At 37.4% G+C, this 15,313-nt stretch overlaps 1 protein-coding gene across 6 annotated transcripts in view; it reads left to right on the forward strand.

Annotated features, from left to right (window-relative positions):
• The window catches only part of TENM2 (teneurin transmembrane protein 2), a 501,281-nt gene that overhangs the window by 33,560 nt on the left and 452,408 nt on the right, over positions 1–15,313 (forward strand). For all 6 annotated transcript variants that reach the window (XM_065644312.1, XM_065644313.1, XM_065644314.1 and 3 more), the window contains exon 2: positions 6,627–6,902. In XM_065644312.1, coding sequence (XP_065500384.1) covers positions 6,627–6,902 — 276 coding nt within the window. The remainder of the gene's footprint in view (positions 1–6,626; positions 6,903–15,313) is intronic.

A 15,313-nucleotide genomic window follows, 5' to 3' on the forward strand; every position in this document is an offset into this window, starting at 1 on the left:
TACTATATTAATACTGTCAACAGATTTATTGTCAAAAAGTGAAACATCTGTATCCTGGTATTAGGCTTGGGGATCTTTGAGTCAGAAAGAAGGAAGGCAGAAAGAGGATTATGAAAAAGACAATTAAAGGATTTTGCTGTCATTGATGAGAGGAGCTAGAAAATATATTTCAAATTCACACCACGTGTTGTAGTTGTGTATGGATTTCTGTTTGCTGCTTCCAGTCTTTGCTGCAGAAGGGACTGAGGCTGCCAGCATTTCACTTTTAAGGAAACCATTGTGTTTCTGTTGAATTTTAAGAAGTGCTGTCTGCATACTACTGTGTTAGTATTTGTAACAGTTTTTCATAATCCCAATGTATGTTCTATATTGCAGTAAGGATTATGGAGGTGGAGGGTGTATGTATGTGCACACGTGCGGGCTGGGCGATGGCACATTGGAGATGGACATCAGGACCTGTGTGTATTCTCATACTTCTCACTAACAGCTATAAAGCATTTCCTGGTGCCTTAGTCACAAGTGTGCTCTATCAAAGCAGGATTTATCATCGTTAAGTGATTAAAGTTCACGTTTGCTTATTTATAAAATGTTTAGTTTTCCTGACTAGCAGTATCTGGAATTTAATAATCTTAAATGAAAATATGTCATCTGCGAATCCTCTTAGTAGGTAGTAAAAAAACGTGTGGGAAGCCCTGCTGTTGTTAACCCCCAGCTACAGATTTCAGAAATGTAGAACATGCTACCACTCGTTCATTATTGTTATTTTCTAATTTCTAAAGAATCCGTTCTCTGGTATTTTTAGTGGTTGATCAGGGGAGAGTTTGCTTCACAGGAGCTGATACTTCCCCTTCCCCATGCTACCAAAGGACTATTATTAGGCAAAAATGGATAAAGAGTTAGGAAATAGGGGTGTTAGGGAAGTTCAGGGGGATGGTTCGGTTTATGTAATAACATTTGTGAATATTGTAAAGGAGAGGAAAGCTGGCCCGTGTCCCTGCTGTAGGTTATGAGTCTCTGGTGTCTCCTCGTTCTTATCTGGTCTCCTGAGCCAGGGAGGTTCCTCCGCTTGGAGGGATCACAGAGAAAGAAGAGCCGATCTTTTCCTTGTGCTTTGCTTTTTGAATTTGTGCAGTCTTCAGAAATGGAATATTGCAGTCGTAATATCAATGATATGAAGAGAGAGAATTTTCCAGGCATGTTTCATGCTAATATTACATTTGCCACAGAGGCTATTCATTGTGATTATGTGGTTGACGATCCTGTATGTTGCACAGAAAAGATTCCACTGATATGTAGTACCGTACTACTGCATTGTATTTTATAATGACGTATAATGATGTATCGGGGCAGGGGAGGAGTGAGCGGGGGACATTCACAAAAGAAAAGACTTAATTTTTTTTTTTTTTTTTTTGAAAATCATAACTAAAATAGTAGAAGAGATTCAAAAATGCGGGAAGACTGTAGTGTATCCCTCAGCTCACGTTTGGAGTTTTAGTTTGGAGTATCTGATAGTGTGGAATTAGAAACAAAATTAAATAAAACACTTTGTAGAACAGGATCTTTAACCACAGGAAAAGAATAGTATTGAAACAGTTAAAATACAAAGGTGGATTAAAAAGATGGCAGTTGTTTATTGGATAAGGAAGATGAGTAAAAAGGGTAAATGTTAAAAATTTGTGCAAGAAGTGGATAAAAAACTGAGATTGTAATCATCTGTTCTCCCTGTCATTACAAAAAATGAATGCATAAAGAATTGAGAAAAATAAGTGTGCATCGGGAGTTTCATAAAAAGAACGACCTCTTATATACCACAGATTGCAGCTGAACTGTGGTACTCTTGCCAGTAAAAATCATCATAGCTATGAACATAACCAAAATTTGTGAAAGGACGGACTGTCTTAAATGTATTCTTACTGTCCTTACTGCTTGTGATGGATTATAGTAGCAAAGAATGTAAGTCATATTTATCCTTTTGATTTTAGACTTTGCTCAGTTCAGAACTGCTGACCTAGTGTTGAAGGCAAATGTATCATATCTGTGTGCTCCTGGTTTGAGAGATCTTCCTCTGAGGCATCTTGTAGCGATCACAGCTGGAGCAGATTAATCTTCAGAAGGGCGATTCCTGCCATTTGTAGTTTCCCAAATGAGACCTCTGCCTAGAGGTTAGGTGAAAATAACCTTCGCTTATATGGTAATGCTTTTTATCCTAGTGGAGATAACGAGTAGAGCTGTACGTCATTGAACTAAACACACTTTTAGTAAGCATTTGTATACTAAATAACTTAAGTAGTAAATTTCTGTAAAAGGAAAAGTGCTCCAAAGATGATAGAAGTAATGTATTAATTGAAAACAAAACATCTTTTCTACTGTATCAAGAGACTGTTCACAGCATGTAGATTATGGGCAATGATGATCGAGTATATAACATTATATTACAGTTCTAAACTAGCATCTACTCGTCTATTTTTGTATGAGAGATTACGTACACTTTAAGGGAGCTGCTGATATTAACTACTTTTCTGTAATGAAAATGATCTAATGATTTCTGCAGGTGGGGATGAAAGGACTGGGGATGAAGGTTAGTAAACTCAGTTGCGTACGGAAAAGCAAAAAACCTTTTGACTTTTTTTTTTTTTTTTGTGGTGTGTTCTCTGAGAGAAAGAGGTTTCTTTTCCACCAATAAGGACCTCGTGTTATTTATGTAGTAGATGCTACATGAATCTGAAAGAAAACACTCTTTAGGTTTGAATATGCAAGAATGGATTCTGCCTGCACATTTCAGTCCTGCTTTGCAAGTGAAGTTTCAGTAAAATGCAGTTATTCTCAACTCCATGCAAGCCCTAGAGATAGAATATGCTGTGTAGCACTGTAAGAAGCCATCCATCTGCCTTGACTGCTACTGCTAGTAGCACGTTTTAGCTCATGGACCAGATTTCTCTCTGTGAATACTTAACAACACAGTTTGAATTCCAAAGGTATGGCAAGCAACAGGCACTGCTGCCCTCCTTCCTTCTCTTTTCTTCTAGGAGGTTGTGATGTGCTTGATCTCCTAATCACATGAAGAGCTGTAAGAAAGATACTTCTTAAAGGAGACTCTCAATCTTCACCCCAGGCCAGGCTGTGGCTGTGTCTCCTTGCTCTAGTCCCTCCTGGGGACAAGGACAGCTGCTCTCTTCTGGGTGATCCCAGATGGAATATTCTGCCACCATGAGCGCATATGAAATGGGTTAGATATTTCCTCATTGTTCATAAGACTATATTTACAAAGTAATAATAGCGTTCTTTCTGCTATGAATTTTGGAGCAATCATTTCTGTGCATCCAGAACTGTATTTATCATCTGTCTGAATTTACAGGAGTGGTGTATTAATCCCATTAATACTTCAATGTGCAATAATGGCTGAGCAAATAAGAGAATATTATATCAGTGAAAGCAGTTCATATGTTGTTCAAGAGATGTGGGCACTTTCATTTTAGGGAAATGAAGCACATCGGAGGATATGATCTAGATCAAGAAAAGGTCTAGAGAACATAGCTATAGTGTTTCTATCTCCTTTTTCTCAGATTTTACAGTAAATTAAGTGCTATGAAGATATCAGGAAGTGTGATATATAGAGATCTTTAAAAATATATTTAGATATAAAATATATATATATAAAATCTATATAAAATCTTTGTATCTATATAGATGTGAAAAAATCTTCGAACTATGTTTTTCTGTGGTTATCCATGGGTATCTAAGGACAAGTTATTCTCCCATTGTATGCTTTCTTATAGAACACGTTCAAATAACATAAATTAATAAAACTAATTGGAGTCTACCGGAGAAGAGCATGTTTTTCCTAGAGAAGCAAATCTGTAGAATATTTTATGTCTATCGTCAGGATGCTTGAGATTTTCTCTTGTAAGACTGTAAGGAGATGTCTGAGAAGCAGCATAGAAAATCCTCTCCCAGGGCTCGGAGATGGGTTCCTTTTGTGTTCTTGAGTTGATCTGATCCACTTCTCTAATTTTAAAAATTTCATCAGTTTTCAAATCTCTTTCTCCACATTTCTGGAAGATGCCAAGTTCCCAGGTAATAAAACTCAAATGTATGAATGAATTCTGTGAATACTATGTTTCCTTCCACTGTCAGTGCCTTTACCGTTTACCTTGGACAAATGAAGTAAGAATTTCTCTGAACATTGCTTTCTGCATCAGATGTTTTAGCCAGATTTTGACATCAATACAGGATGCTAATCAGAGTGGAATCCTCTAGGCTTCTAATGGCTGCTAAAATCCACGGAATATCATTAAAATGTTTTACTGTTTATGTAAAACAGCTTAATTAAGCTAATATGTTCCTAATTGATGTGTATTTGTAGACATTTATGCCACCAGCAAACAAGCAAACTTGAAAAACTTCATTTTCATGATGGGTTGGGTAATTTTCATGTGTATCTCATATCAACATCCACTTTACCTGTGTAGGTCAGAAGGTGTGGGGCTGGTAAGCCTCAGCACTCCATTTTTTTTATATAAGTTTTATATTTTGTGTTGATTTTGACCTTTTTTTAAATGAGTCTAAGGTTAGTTTGCTAATATGGCTAAAACAAAATTAATCAGTCGAGCTATTTTTGTTACATGTCTTCTATTGAAATTGCACATGATTAAATTTACATTTTCTTTAAAAGTGACTGATTCATCTAAGTGTCATGCTAGAGCTCTTTACTTATTCAAAAAAAAAAAAAAAAAGCCAAAGGATCTCTAGACTCAAGTACACTTGAGAAGCTCATTTTTAGAACTGTTGAGTTCATTGCTTTTGACTAAACCGCAAAATTTCTGATTATGGCAGTAAATATTAGAAGGCAGGTTAAAATATACTCCTAACTAGGAGGGTTCAGGTTAATTTGGTGTTGATGAAAGAGAGCTGCCTTTTTTCATGTCAGCCTTTTAATATTCTTTTGAAGCGTTGCCACTAGATGCTTCATTTCTTTAGGAGCACCCCTTGGTGACGCTCGTGTAGCTGCGGTCCCCTCTTGCTGCTGGCCGGTGCCCGGGGGGCCCGGGGGTGACACGGCACCTGTCCCCTCCCGCCATCCCGCTCAGTGCCACTGTTGGTAGAGGTGGAGCTCGGCCTTCCAGGAGAAATCTTTCACCTTCCTTTAACTGATGAGCTCTAGGAATAAATGTTGAGTAGAGCCCAGTTTTGCTTTCTATAGATGGGTGCATACATCCCATATCCAAAAAATATTTTAACAGCGAGGTGTGAGAGTGGATATGGCTGATACAGATAGATGAGCCAGATGGATTTAATACTGTGCGATCTTTCCTGGCTAATCTGTGAAAGAAATTGTAATACTAAAAAAACAAAAAAAACCGAAAAAACCAAAAAAAAACCACTTAACATCTTTATTAATAGAAGACACTTAAGTGCGTTTTTTACTTAGTGCATGAACTCCTAATGCGTGCCTTCTTTCTGAGGAATATATAGAGGAAGAGGAGAAAATGTAAACTGCTTTTTGACAAAATAAACCTACCATTTTAGAAACACAGACCACAGATCTAGTTTATCTGTGAATTAAGAAATTAATGAAATAATTGATGGTTGTACTGCCAGTGACTTCAGTCTGTCTTTGTTCTTCATTTTTAGCCCAATGTAATGAAGCTAAGATCACTTTGCTTTTCAAAACCTTTGAAAGCCTGAGAGACCAGTGAATATTTCCCTATATTTTTTTACCATCCTGTTCATTACTGTAGGAAACAAATACATAAGCAGAAATCATCCAGCAAGTCTATACTTTCTGAGAGTCCCGGGGGGACTCCATGTGCTTTAAAAATGTATGAGACTGTGTCCATGGAGTCGTTATTAACTGCTAAAGGTCGCGTTTTGACATTGTTCCTGAAGGTTTTGCCTTTAAATGCGGTGACCGCCTGATTTGGTGTCAGTGCACACTTTCTTCTTGAATATGGTGAAAAAAGGCAGAAAACAATTACAATGATTATGAGATTTACCTTGATTTCTATAGCAGGCATTAAACTACCAATCTCACCAAATGTAAAAGTGCAAAACTGGTGACAAGGTTTCATGTTACATCGCTGATAGTTTGCATTCTTTCAAGTGATTCTGAGCTGTAAACTCTGCTTTCCCAAATAAGTGTTTATCTTCTATGAAACAGGAAACTATATGAAAATCAGAATAAAAAATCCTGTCTGTATGGAAGATTCATGTGTGAGAAAATTGGCTTCATAAGAAAAAAATTATCTTTTTGAGTAATCAAATGCTCAACTTCAAAGCTCATACCCCATTCCTACAAATATAAGGTTTGATACATAATAAAGCAGGCCATGTCATTAGCACTTGTCAAGGGCTTTACATTAATCACATACCTAAGTGATTAATTATTTAGGGCCAAAATAGTCACCTGAAATTTAGAGACCTTTCCTGCCTTTGTTTTGTGTATTTCAACCTTTTAAACTCTTAGATATGTTTTAGCTAAGTCTTACTAGCTCTGTGCACCAGAGGTGTCTGTATCTAATTCAGTACTAAGGCTTGGCTTTAAAAGGTCTGTTATTTTCAAACTTAAAATAAATCCTCTGACTTTTAGATTACTTCATTTATGTTTTGTTTTTTAATTGCCCTTCTAGGAACAAACTTCACCCTTGCAGAACTAGGAATCTGTGAGCCCTCTCCCCATCGAAGCGGCTACTGCTCAGACATAGGAATTCTCCACCAAGGCTATTCCTTGAGCACCGGCTCCGATGCCGACTCGGACACGGAGGCCGGGATGTCCCCGGAGCACGCGATCCGGCTGTGGGGCAGAGGGATCAAATCCAGGCGGAGTTCCGGGCTGTCAAGTCGTGAAAACTCAGCGCTCACGCTCACCGACTCCGACAACGAAAATAAGTCAGATGAGGAGAACGGTAGGCCTTTTCCTTCAGTACGTTCATAATGCACGTCTATAAGAATGTGATCATACTTATAAGTACATGAGTGTTCTTTTAAATGCGTATCTTTCACTTTTCTACCTCAGTTTGACTAAAGCTGCTTTTATTGTTGTTGTGGGTTTGGTTTTTTTTTTAGCATCAATAGGAGGAAACTCTATTACATGTGTATCATATAATATGATATATATTGTGTTTTATCTTACAATTTACTTTCCATGCAATAATCCTTCACAGAAGTTTGTGCTCAGAGTTCATTAAATTAAACTTGATGGTAAGTGGACAGACATTTCCTAACAGAAATAGTTTCCCATATGTCGTTTTTATACACAGCTCAAAGTAATATTAATAATCTAAATATGCTAGTAGAGGTAACAATGGTGCTAATTTGTAACAACCGGGTTTAATTTTGTGTGTTTTTTCATGTTTTTGAAGCTGGAAAAAAAAATTGCTTTTTGCTTATTGGTAAGTATTGGGGGCTTTTAGAAAGCACACCTATGCATAAGACTGAGTCAAAGCACTCCTATTTGGTGTAGCTTATTAAGTTCGTAGAAATGAGACTTGAAACAGTGCCACGGTCATTTGTGGCAAAACACCCAGCTTTTGGTTGATTCTCAAACTGCATTAGGCCACCTGTCCTCTCAAATGCATATAACCCACATTCATGTTCTTCATCCGTATCAGCTAAAAAATTTTTACCTGGGGAATCTTCTGTTCTCAAGTATTTTTGAATCGAACTAAAGTAAATAATAAAAATGGATTTGCAGGAATTTGTCCTCCATCCTGTAGCGTGATGAACATGCAAACTCAGCCTAGTTAAAATACAAACTAGAGGTTTTGACAGTTGCCTTTCTGAGAAGGTGAAGAGGAATCTCCCCAGCGTTATAACCGTTCAACCATCTCTTCAGGGAGCTGATACCAGCTGGTGAAAACAGCTCTCTGCTACGCACATCACTTGTGATAAAATCTAATTTGTTACATGTTGGGTGCCTCTCAGAAAAGGATTTCTTTGGGGTTTTTTAGAGATATATATATACATAATATTTTTTTAGGCTCATCCCCATACTTACTGACAGTTGTCTCTGTTTCAACAAAGCCGGTGCGCCAGGCACTGGAAACACAAACAACTGCTTGTCAAAGGTAAAACTGAATTACAGTTTGCATATTGATAGAAAAAAGTTCAGCGAAGTGCAATTGATTCTGTTTGTAACAGCAGTCTCTTTTTGGTGGTTTAAACTGAATCTTCGAGTGATCTCTCCTCTCCATAGGCATAGCAGGATACATTTCTAAATCAAAATCAAAGAGGAGACTTATAGTTACTAGTAAAGGTGCACACAAGGAAGAAAGTATTTGAAAAAGGATTAGTGACTGATTTATTTTTCCTTTTTTTTTTCTTAATAATACCGTACTTAGAAAATATGACAACTTCCATTGACTTTAATGTAGTTTTGATAAGGCTACCATGCATAATTTTGAATAGAAAACCTGACTAATGAATTTCTGGCATTATGGAATGATTGGGATTCATTTCTGTAGCGTGAATTCACTTCTCTGAAGGTGACTGTCTCCGTTTCAGTGGAAGTGCAATGCCACAGCTTTTGTCTGAGAAAATTTAATCTCAGGACCTGCTTTCATACATTCTGTCATAGACATTGATAAACAAATGAGTATGTTTGCTTGCATTTTGTTTTCCTCCTTACAATAAGTGAATTATTAAGTAATTGGTAATACAGTGCAGTGAATCCATGTTGAATAGGTAATTTTTCTAACGATGATGTTAATAAGAGAAAGAAGGACATGACCAAACAGCACACAAGGAACAAACCAGTATGTGGAGTTCATTTTTACCTTTTGGTAAAAATTTTTCCCTTTTGGAAAGCTGATTGTGATAAGGGTTTCTTTCTGTATGTTAGGTTGTTTTAAAAAAAAAAGTCACGCAAGTATGAAGCAACTATTATATACACAGAGGTGTTAACTTCAGTAAACTTTGTAGTTTTGCTCTCTCACCAATCCTGCTTAGCTCAAAAATCAATGCTTCCTCACATCACTGATTTTATGAAGTTTTGGGATGCTTTATCATATAGATTGACAGTTGCCCCACTGGTTCAGCACCACAGTGTGGACACTTACAAAACCATCATTAATTTCTCACGCTTGTGCCCAGCAGTGGTTTCCTACATAATAAACACTCTGTCCTTCAGAAGCAGATCAATAACCTGCCAGGTATTCATCTCGAAGAGGAAGTAATGAGAATCTATACTTCAAGAGAAATTCGCTCTCTGTTATCGTTTCAGATTTGCAGGATACTGGCATAAAACAAGACGTTTCTTGGTATGAGATTTATCCATTTATGCCTAGCAATATTAGAGGGAGCTCATGATGCATAGAGCACTGAATTTATTTAAAGTACCATTGAAGCTTTTTCCCTTGATACAGTTCAACTGTTGTGTTCAACTCCAAAAGGTGTCATTTGTGTTTTTCTAATATTGAGATGCTGTCAGAGTTTATATCATTGCATTAAAAACAAACAAAATATAACAAACCATACCTCTCACTTTTCTTGTAATATGAAATCTATTTTGCTGCTTTTAGTACATCTCTGAGTAGCCCAGAGGAGACTTAATTTCTAAACGTTGCTCTAACAATATGGTTTTGTTCCCATTCAAATCCATTCACAAAGCTTCTGACCATTTTATGCACTTCTAGATTTAGTATGATTTAATTTTATCATAAATTAGAATTCTATGAACCTTGAAATATTAACGGGTTTGAGATGCTCATAGATAAATTGAGATAATGGAAGCTCATTTAAATTCAATGTTTTACTTGGTATACTGAAATTCTTCCTAACAAAACAGCTTATTGATGATCCAGTTTGAAAAGCAACACTTTTATTTTCACAAGTTTGATTAGGCTCTGAATTCCTCCTACATCTCACAGCTTTTACTACTGTCTCGATCTGGTAATCTTTTCTTCAGACACGACAACATGAATATATAACATCGCATATGTCACCAAATTGTTATCAAACATGATGTGTTGAGTTGCAAGATGTAAGTAAATAAATCTTCTTGTGATACATACAAATGTAAAAAGTCACGTAGAAATGTAGCTCACCTCTGATGTCATGTGCCAGCTTTGTAGAGAGAATTATTTGCAGGATCCCACAGGTATGGAGTGTAGTGGATATACCATAGGGTTCCTGAATGCTTATTTTTGCTTTCCTTTTATTAAATCCTGTGACTGTTTATTCCAAAATATTAGGAAAAAACTTTTCAAAAGTAGCAGTTTTCAGCAGTTGTCATGTGTTCTTTCCCATTTCCAGAGTAAAGCTTAGATGCTGATTATCTTTAGGTAGTGACCTTCATGCAGCTATTCCAGGGCTAATTTTTTTGGTCTTTTTTAAAGTAGAGCTGTTGTTGTTGGTTTTGGTGTGTGTTTGGTTGGTTTTGGTGTGTGTTTGGTTGGTTTCAGGTGGTAGGTTTTTCTTTTTTTTTTACTTGAAAATTATGTTCCTCTCAAAACTATAAAACCTGTTATAAAATAAAGTAACTTTCAATTTTAAAATCCATGGAACAGAATGGTCCTAATCAGGGAGGCGTGATGTACAGAATGCTTTTGCAACAGATCTGCAATCTCCTCTTTTCCTGGCTTCACCATTATTGAATAACCAGGTATCGGTTGTTATGGAGGCGATTCAACACAACCGATGTTAGACAGATGAGAGTGAAAAGCTGAAAACCAGTAATATAGAAGAGAAAACATCCTAGGTAGAAGAAAGGAGAATGGAAAAGTAGTATTGAAACTCAGAGCAGCTCTCAGTAATAATTCAGAGTGCTGAAATGAAGAGATAGAGCCGAAGAGAATCCCCAAGCAATGCTTTCTGTTAGATAAGAATTTAAATCACGTTAATTCTTCTGTGGTAAAAGAGAAAACAGCTGGAATGGTGTTGGTCACTTTTTTGTGTATTGAAAGTTTTTATCTTGACACTTTTTGTATTAGTTCTGTTATTGAATATAATCAATAATGTCGCTACTAGAATGGACATAACAAAAAGTTCTTCATCAGTTTTCTACTCTGATATTATAGTATCAAACACTTGAGATGTTCCTGGTTTACATTTGTGTGACAGAAAGGAAAAAAGTGTGTCTTGGGAGAGGAGGAGAACTTTCAGGACCGAAACCATGTTATTAAAATAACGTCAGACCGAAAAAGATGATCGAGGAATGCTTTTATCTTACCAGCAGTGATTCTGAATTGAGCGGCAAGGCAGGAATGACTGGGGAGACATAAAGCAATCTCAAACTTCAGCAAAACACGGGAAATAGGTCAAGGTCGTACTGTGGCAATCTCTGTTTGTTTTAAGAAAATCCGCAATAAAACACTGTGATTTTGGTAGCTCTTTGCAGATAATGCCTATGAAAAGCAAATATTTTTGAATATACGGACCCATTTCTGTGTCAGCAGCCCAGGTGCGGGCAAGTGGTGATGATGGGAATGACCCTGGTGAGTTCCGACAGTGTGTGCACCAGGGCCGAGCACTCGCTCGTCCCCACCTCGTGTCCTTTCTGCCGAGATCCGCCCCGTGCCCTGGACCAGCCTGGCCCCAGCAGCAGGTGCGAGGGCTCACGTCACCTGGAAAGCTGTTGTAGGGCGCTTCACAGGTATTTTCAGGTTCAACATCCATCGGTATTTGCAATGCTAGATGTACGAGTGATCATGAATTCTGTTATTTTTTCCCTGCATTACTTCGGTGGTATTTTTTGCTGTAATAACGAAAGATTTGAATATCAGACTATACCATGTGCGCATATCACTTAGTATAAAAAAAAAAACCCAGAGTACCATGAATAAAGTAAATCAAGTCAGGAAAATTGTAAGATAAAATATGAGAAACTGTATTTATGTGTTGTACTTCTGATTGAATCTTATGAAACATAGGGAAATTATATTTCCCTTTTTTTACCCTGCTATGTAGTTTTCGGTGGTGATTTCATGTAGTAGTTTCTCAAATGCAGATGTAAAATAAATCTTAAAAGAACAAAAAACACCCCATAATTCAAACTGACCTCATTTTATTGTTGCTTCAGTTTTATGAGCAGTATAATCTGGGCTTTTCCTGTGATATTGTTGAATAACACATTTAGACTTACAATGGAAAAAAAATTACTGCATCAAGGGGTGTACAAAGAGGCACCAGACCATCAGATGATAGCCGAGGCGTTTATTTTCTTGTTTTTACTGTTTTAATTTTGACACGTTGTTTTCAATATCTTATTACTTCAGTTTGAATTCAGCTTTCTGTTTCACACTTCATAATTTGCAGAAAAGGTTATGGTGAAACTGTGATTCTAATCTTGAGAAGACTTTGGTTTTGTCATATGCATGCTAATGGCTCTGAGTGGTAACACCAGTCTGAAAGTAGAAGGTTTTAACCTTCCCAGTGACAGAATTCTGTTTGGGTTAAAAAGTGGGAGATAAAGCTTGCTTCCTAAATATTCCCACTAAGAAATATTCACTTCAGCCTACTCGAAATCCTTTCCTTGTTAAAAATGAGTGTTTAAACAGTGGTGATGCAGTTGGAGCAGATCTGTGTAGTCTTTAATTGGGTGGGAAATAAAGATAGTATGCCCGTATCATTTTGAGATGGTAGATCTCTGTTTTGTGTACCAGAAGAAGCAGGGAAGCTGAGACTTTCTGTACGTCGCGTAGCAGAGCGCTGGTTTCAGCTGTCAGTGCCGTCTGGGAACGTGGTGCCGGTTTCCCTCCCAGGTAGCTTGGGAACAGCAGGAGGGACCGAGATGAAAAAGAGAGAGGAGGAGCTGCCGCAGTTGTACGTCTGTTCAGAGCTGAGAAAGTGTCCAGATGGTCCTAAGGAAATGATGAGATTTAAATGAAATGTCATATACTCAGAAAATGCAATTGCATACGTCATACATCAAGTAGACTTCTTAAGAGGAGTGCCAGGGTGGGTAGCTCATGCATGGGCGTACTTCATCTCTTCTTTAGGAAGGCTTGTAAAGTACTTTGTGAATGACAGATTTAGAAAGTCATTAAGCGCAGTATCAAAGCTCGGTTGCTTAAGTGGATCCAATTTTGATGTGCTCTCAAAACCTGAGGGTACTTCTGATAGGAAGTGGTTTCCTAATGAGGGAATTGACTAGCAGGAATGATTTTAAAGGCTTAGCTCCACATCAACTACAATTTTGTCCAGGTAAATGGCTTATGCATTCAGTGCTGAGGGAAGGCTAGATGATGGAGTTAAGGACAAAAAATGGGTATGAGGTATTGGTAAACTTTAAAGCCGTGTGGAAGACAAGAATATGAAATGACAGTATATAAAATCTTAAACATTTGTTACCGTTTTAATATAACTCAATAAAACTGTAGTGTAGGTTGGCAGGATGATGTGATAGAAGTAGTGCTCGACATACAGGTGTATCAAAAGAGCTGAATAAATACTCTCTGGAACACAGTGTTTGGTGATATTCTAGAGACTAAGCATGCACATGGTGGCAAGAGTGACAGCTCTGCTTAGATGGCCTAAAAGGGTAGAAAAAAATGCCATTTGGACATTCACTCTGGCTGCTGGGCCTTGACCTTCTTGCCTTTTGTCCGTATACCATGGGAAGACCTGGCTGAAGCTGTGTCCTGTTCTGCAGCCTCTCTCCTCGGAGTGACTTTTTTAGGTTATATGAATGCCCCCTACATAAGTGCATGAATCAAAGCAACCAGGAATTGAGACCTGGGAAATAAAATCCCGTGTTTAGGCAGGAAATTGAGGAAAAGAGAAATATAGGCTGGTGGGTTGAGGCTACCTGGAAAATACTGCAGCAGCTGGGTTCACGGACTGCTGAGGCGAGCCGTGACCTTCCTTTTTCCTGAATTCATAAGGAAAGAGCTTTTGTGTGCAGCTGTATCTACAGCATTGCGTGAAGGTCACAACGTGGAGAGCTTTTTAAAAACTCTCAAAATAACCATGAACTTTTTCAATTAATATTTTAATTATGAGCCTTTCCATCTACTAGAGAGAAATGATGAAACCGTGTTTAACGTGAGCTCCGTTACAGCAGCTCATGCAGTTTGTCAATTCCTAGTTTTGGTAAAGCAAACTCAGGTGATATAGGTCACCTGCGTAAGCAAGTGGCAGCACCTTTGTTCAAAGTATAACTTTGAGTTAGAATAATGCCTTTTTGTACTTTTCTGTAACAGAGATGTGTACCTGATAAAGTTAATCTGGCTTGGTATTAAATGCATTATGAATGGCTGACGAGTGACAAAACAGCACGAGTGTTTAACTGTGTGTTGTGGTCAATGAAATTTGTCATGGTGAAACAGGAATAAAACAACCATCCAAACAAAAAGCCACAAACAAACAGAAGTTTTTCACATTCCCCTTGTAAACTGAAGCACACGTTACAGAAAATCATACACTGAATTTATTTTCTGTCTTCCCTTTCAAAAGACTGTGGAATTTTACCAAAAGCATCCTCTAAATTTGTCAAGCCAGACCCTGGCACCTTTGCTCAGGTGGCATACCCACTACTCATAATCTTCTTAATTAGAGAGACTCACGTATTTCACTGATTGGCACATAACTAGAGCAAGGTGTATACTGTTTTTTCTAGTCAATGCCTCGTTTATGAAGCCTGACCTGAGTCTGACCAATGAACTCTGTTTGATAGTGCAGTGAATGCCCGTTTGCCATATTTTTAAGACTGTACACATATATGGCTGTTTTACTACTGTTTCTAAATATTTTGTTTGATATGCTTGGTGTTTACACACTCTGCACACTGTTCTTTTCAAGTAATCGGACAGCTTGTCTGAGACAATACATTCAAATTGATTGTTAACGTGATGTTGAAATGTAACTTTCTATGCAGGTAGAATAGAGTTCATCTTCCATTAGAAAATGGATAGGAAACTATCCGTTAGATCCTTTAGTGCCAAAGTTTTAATACGTATAGATGAGAATAAACAGAACTGGTTGAAAACTAAACAATCCCATAATTGCTGAGTTGCAAGAGAGGTTCTTATTACTTTACTTTCTTTTATAAAAAAACTTTTTAAAATTAAGTAGTAAATGATAAACGTGTGCTGTAAGTTCCATACCTTAGATCAGAGGAGAAGAAATTTAATTCATGAGCCCGAGTTTTATGGTTTTTGCTCATAAAGTGTTTTTTGTGACTCAACTTTTTGCAGAAACTCCTTGCAGAACTGGACTTCTTCTGTCGGATAATATAGAAGCAATCTGGAAATCAACAGTTTACTTTTAATTTCACTATATTTCACATGGATTAAAGACAACTTTCTGCTTAATTTAAGCTTTTGCACATTCTATGGCAGTCTCCTTCCTTGACATAGATAAGGGAAATACTTTTATATAT

Source organism: Caloenas nicobarica, chromosome 13 (genome assembly GCF_036013445.1).
Source record: "Caloenas nicobarica isolate bCalNic1 chromosome 13, bCalNic1.hap1, whole genome shotgun sequence".
Taxonomy (NCBI): Eukaryota; Metazoa; Chordata; class Aves; order Columbiformes; family Columbidae; genus Caloenas; species Caloenas nicobarica.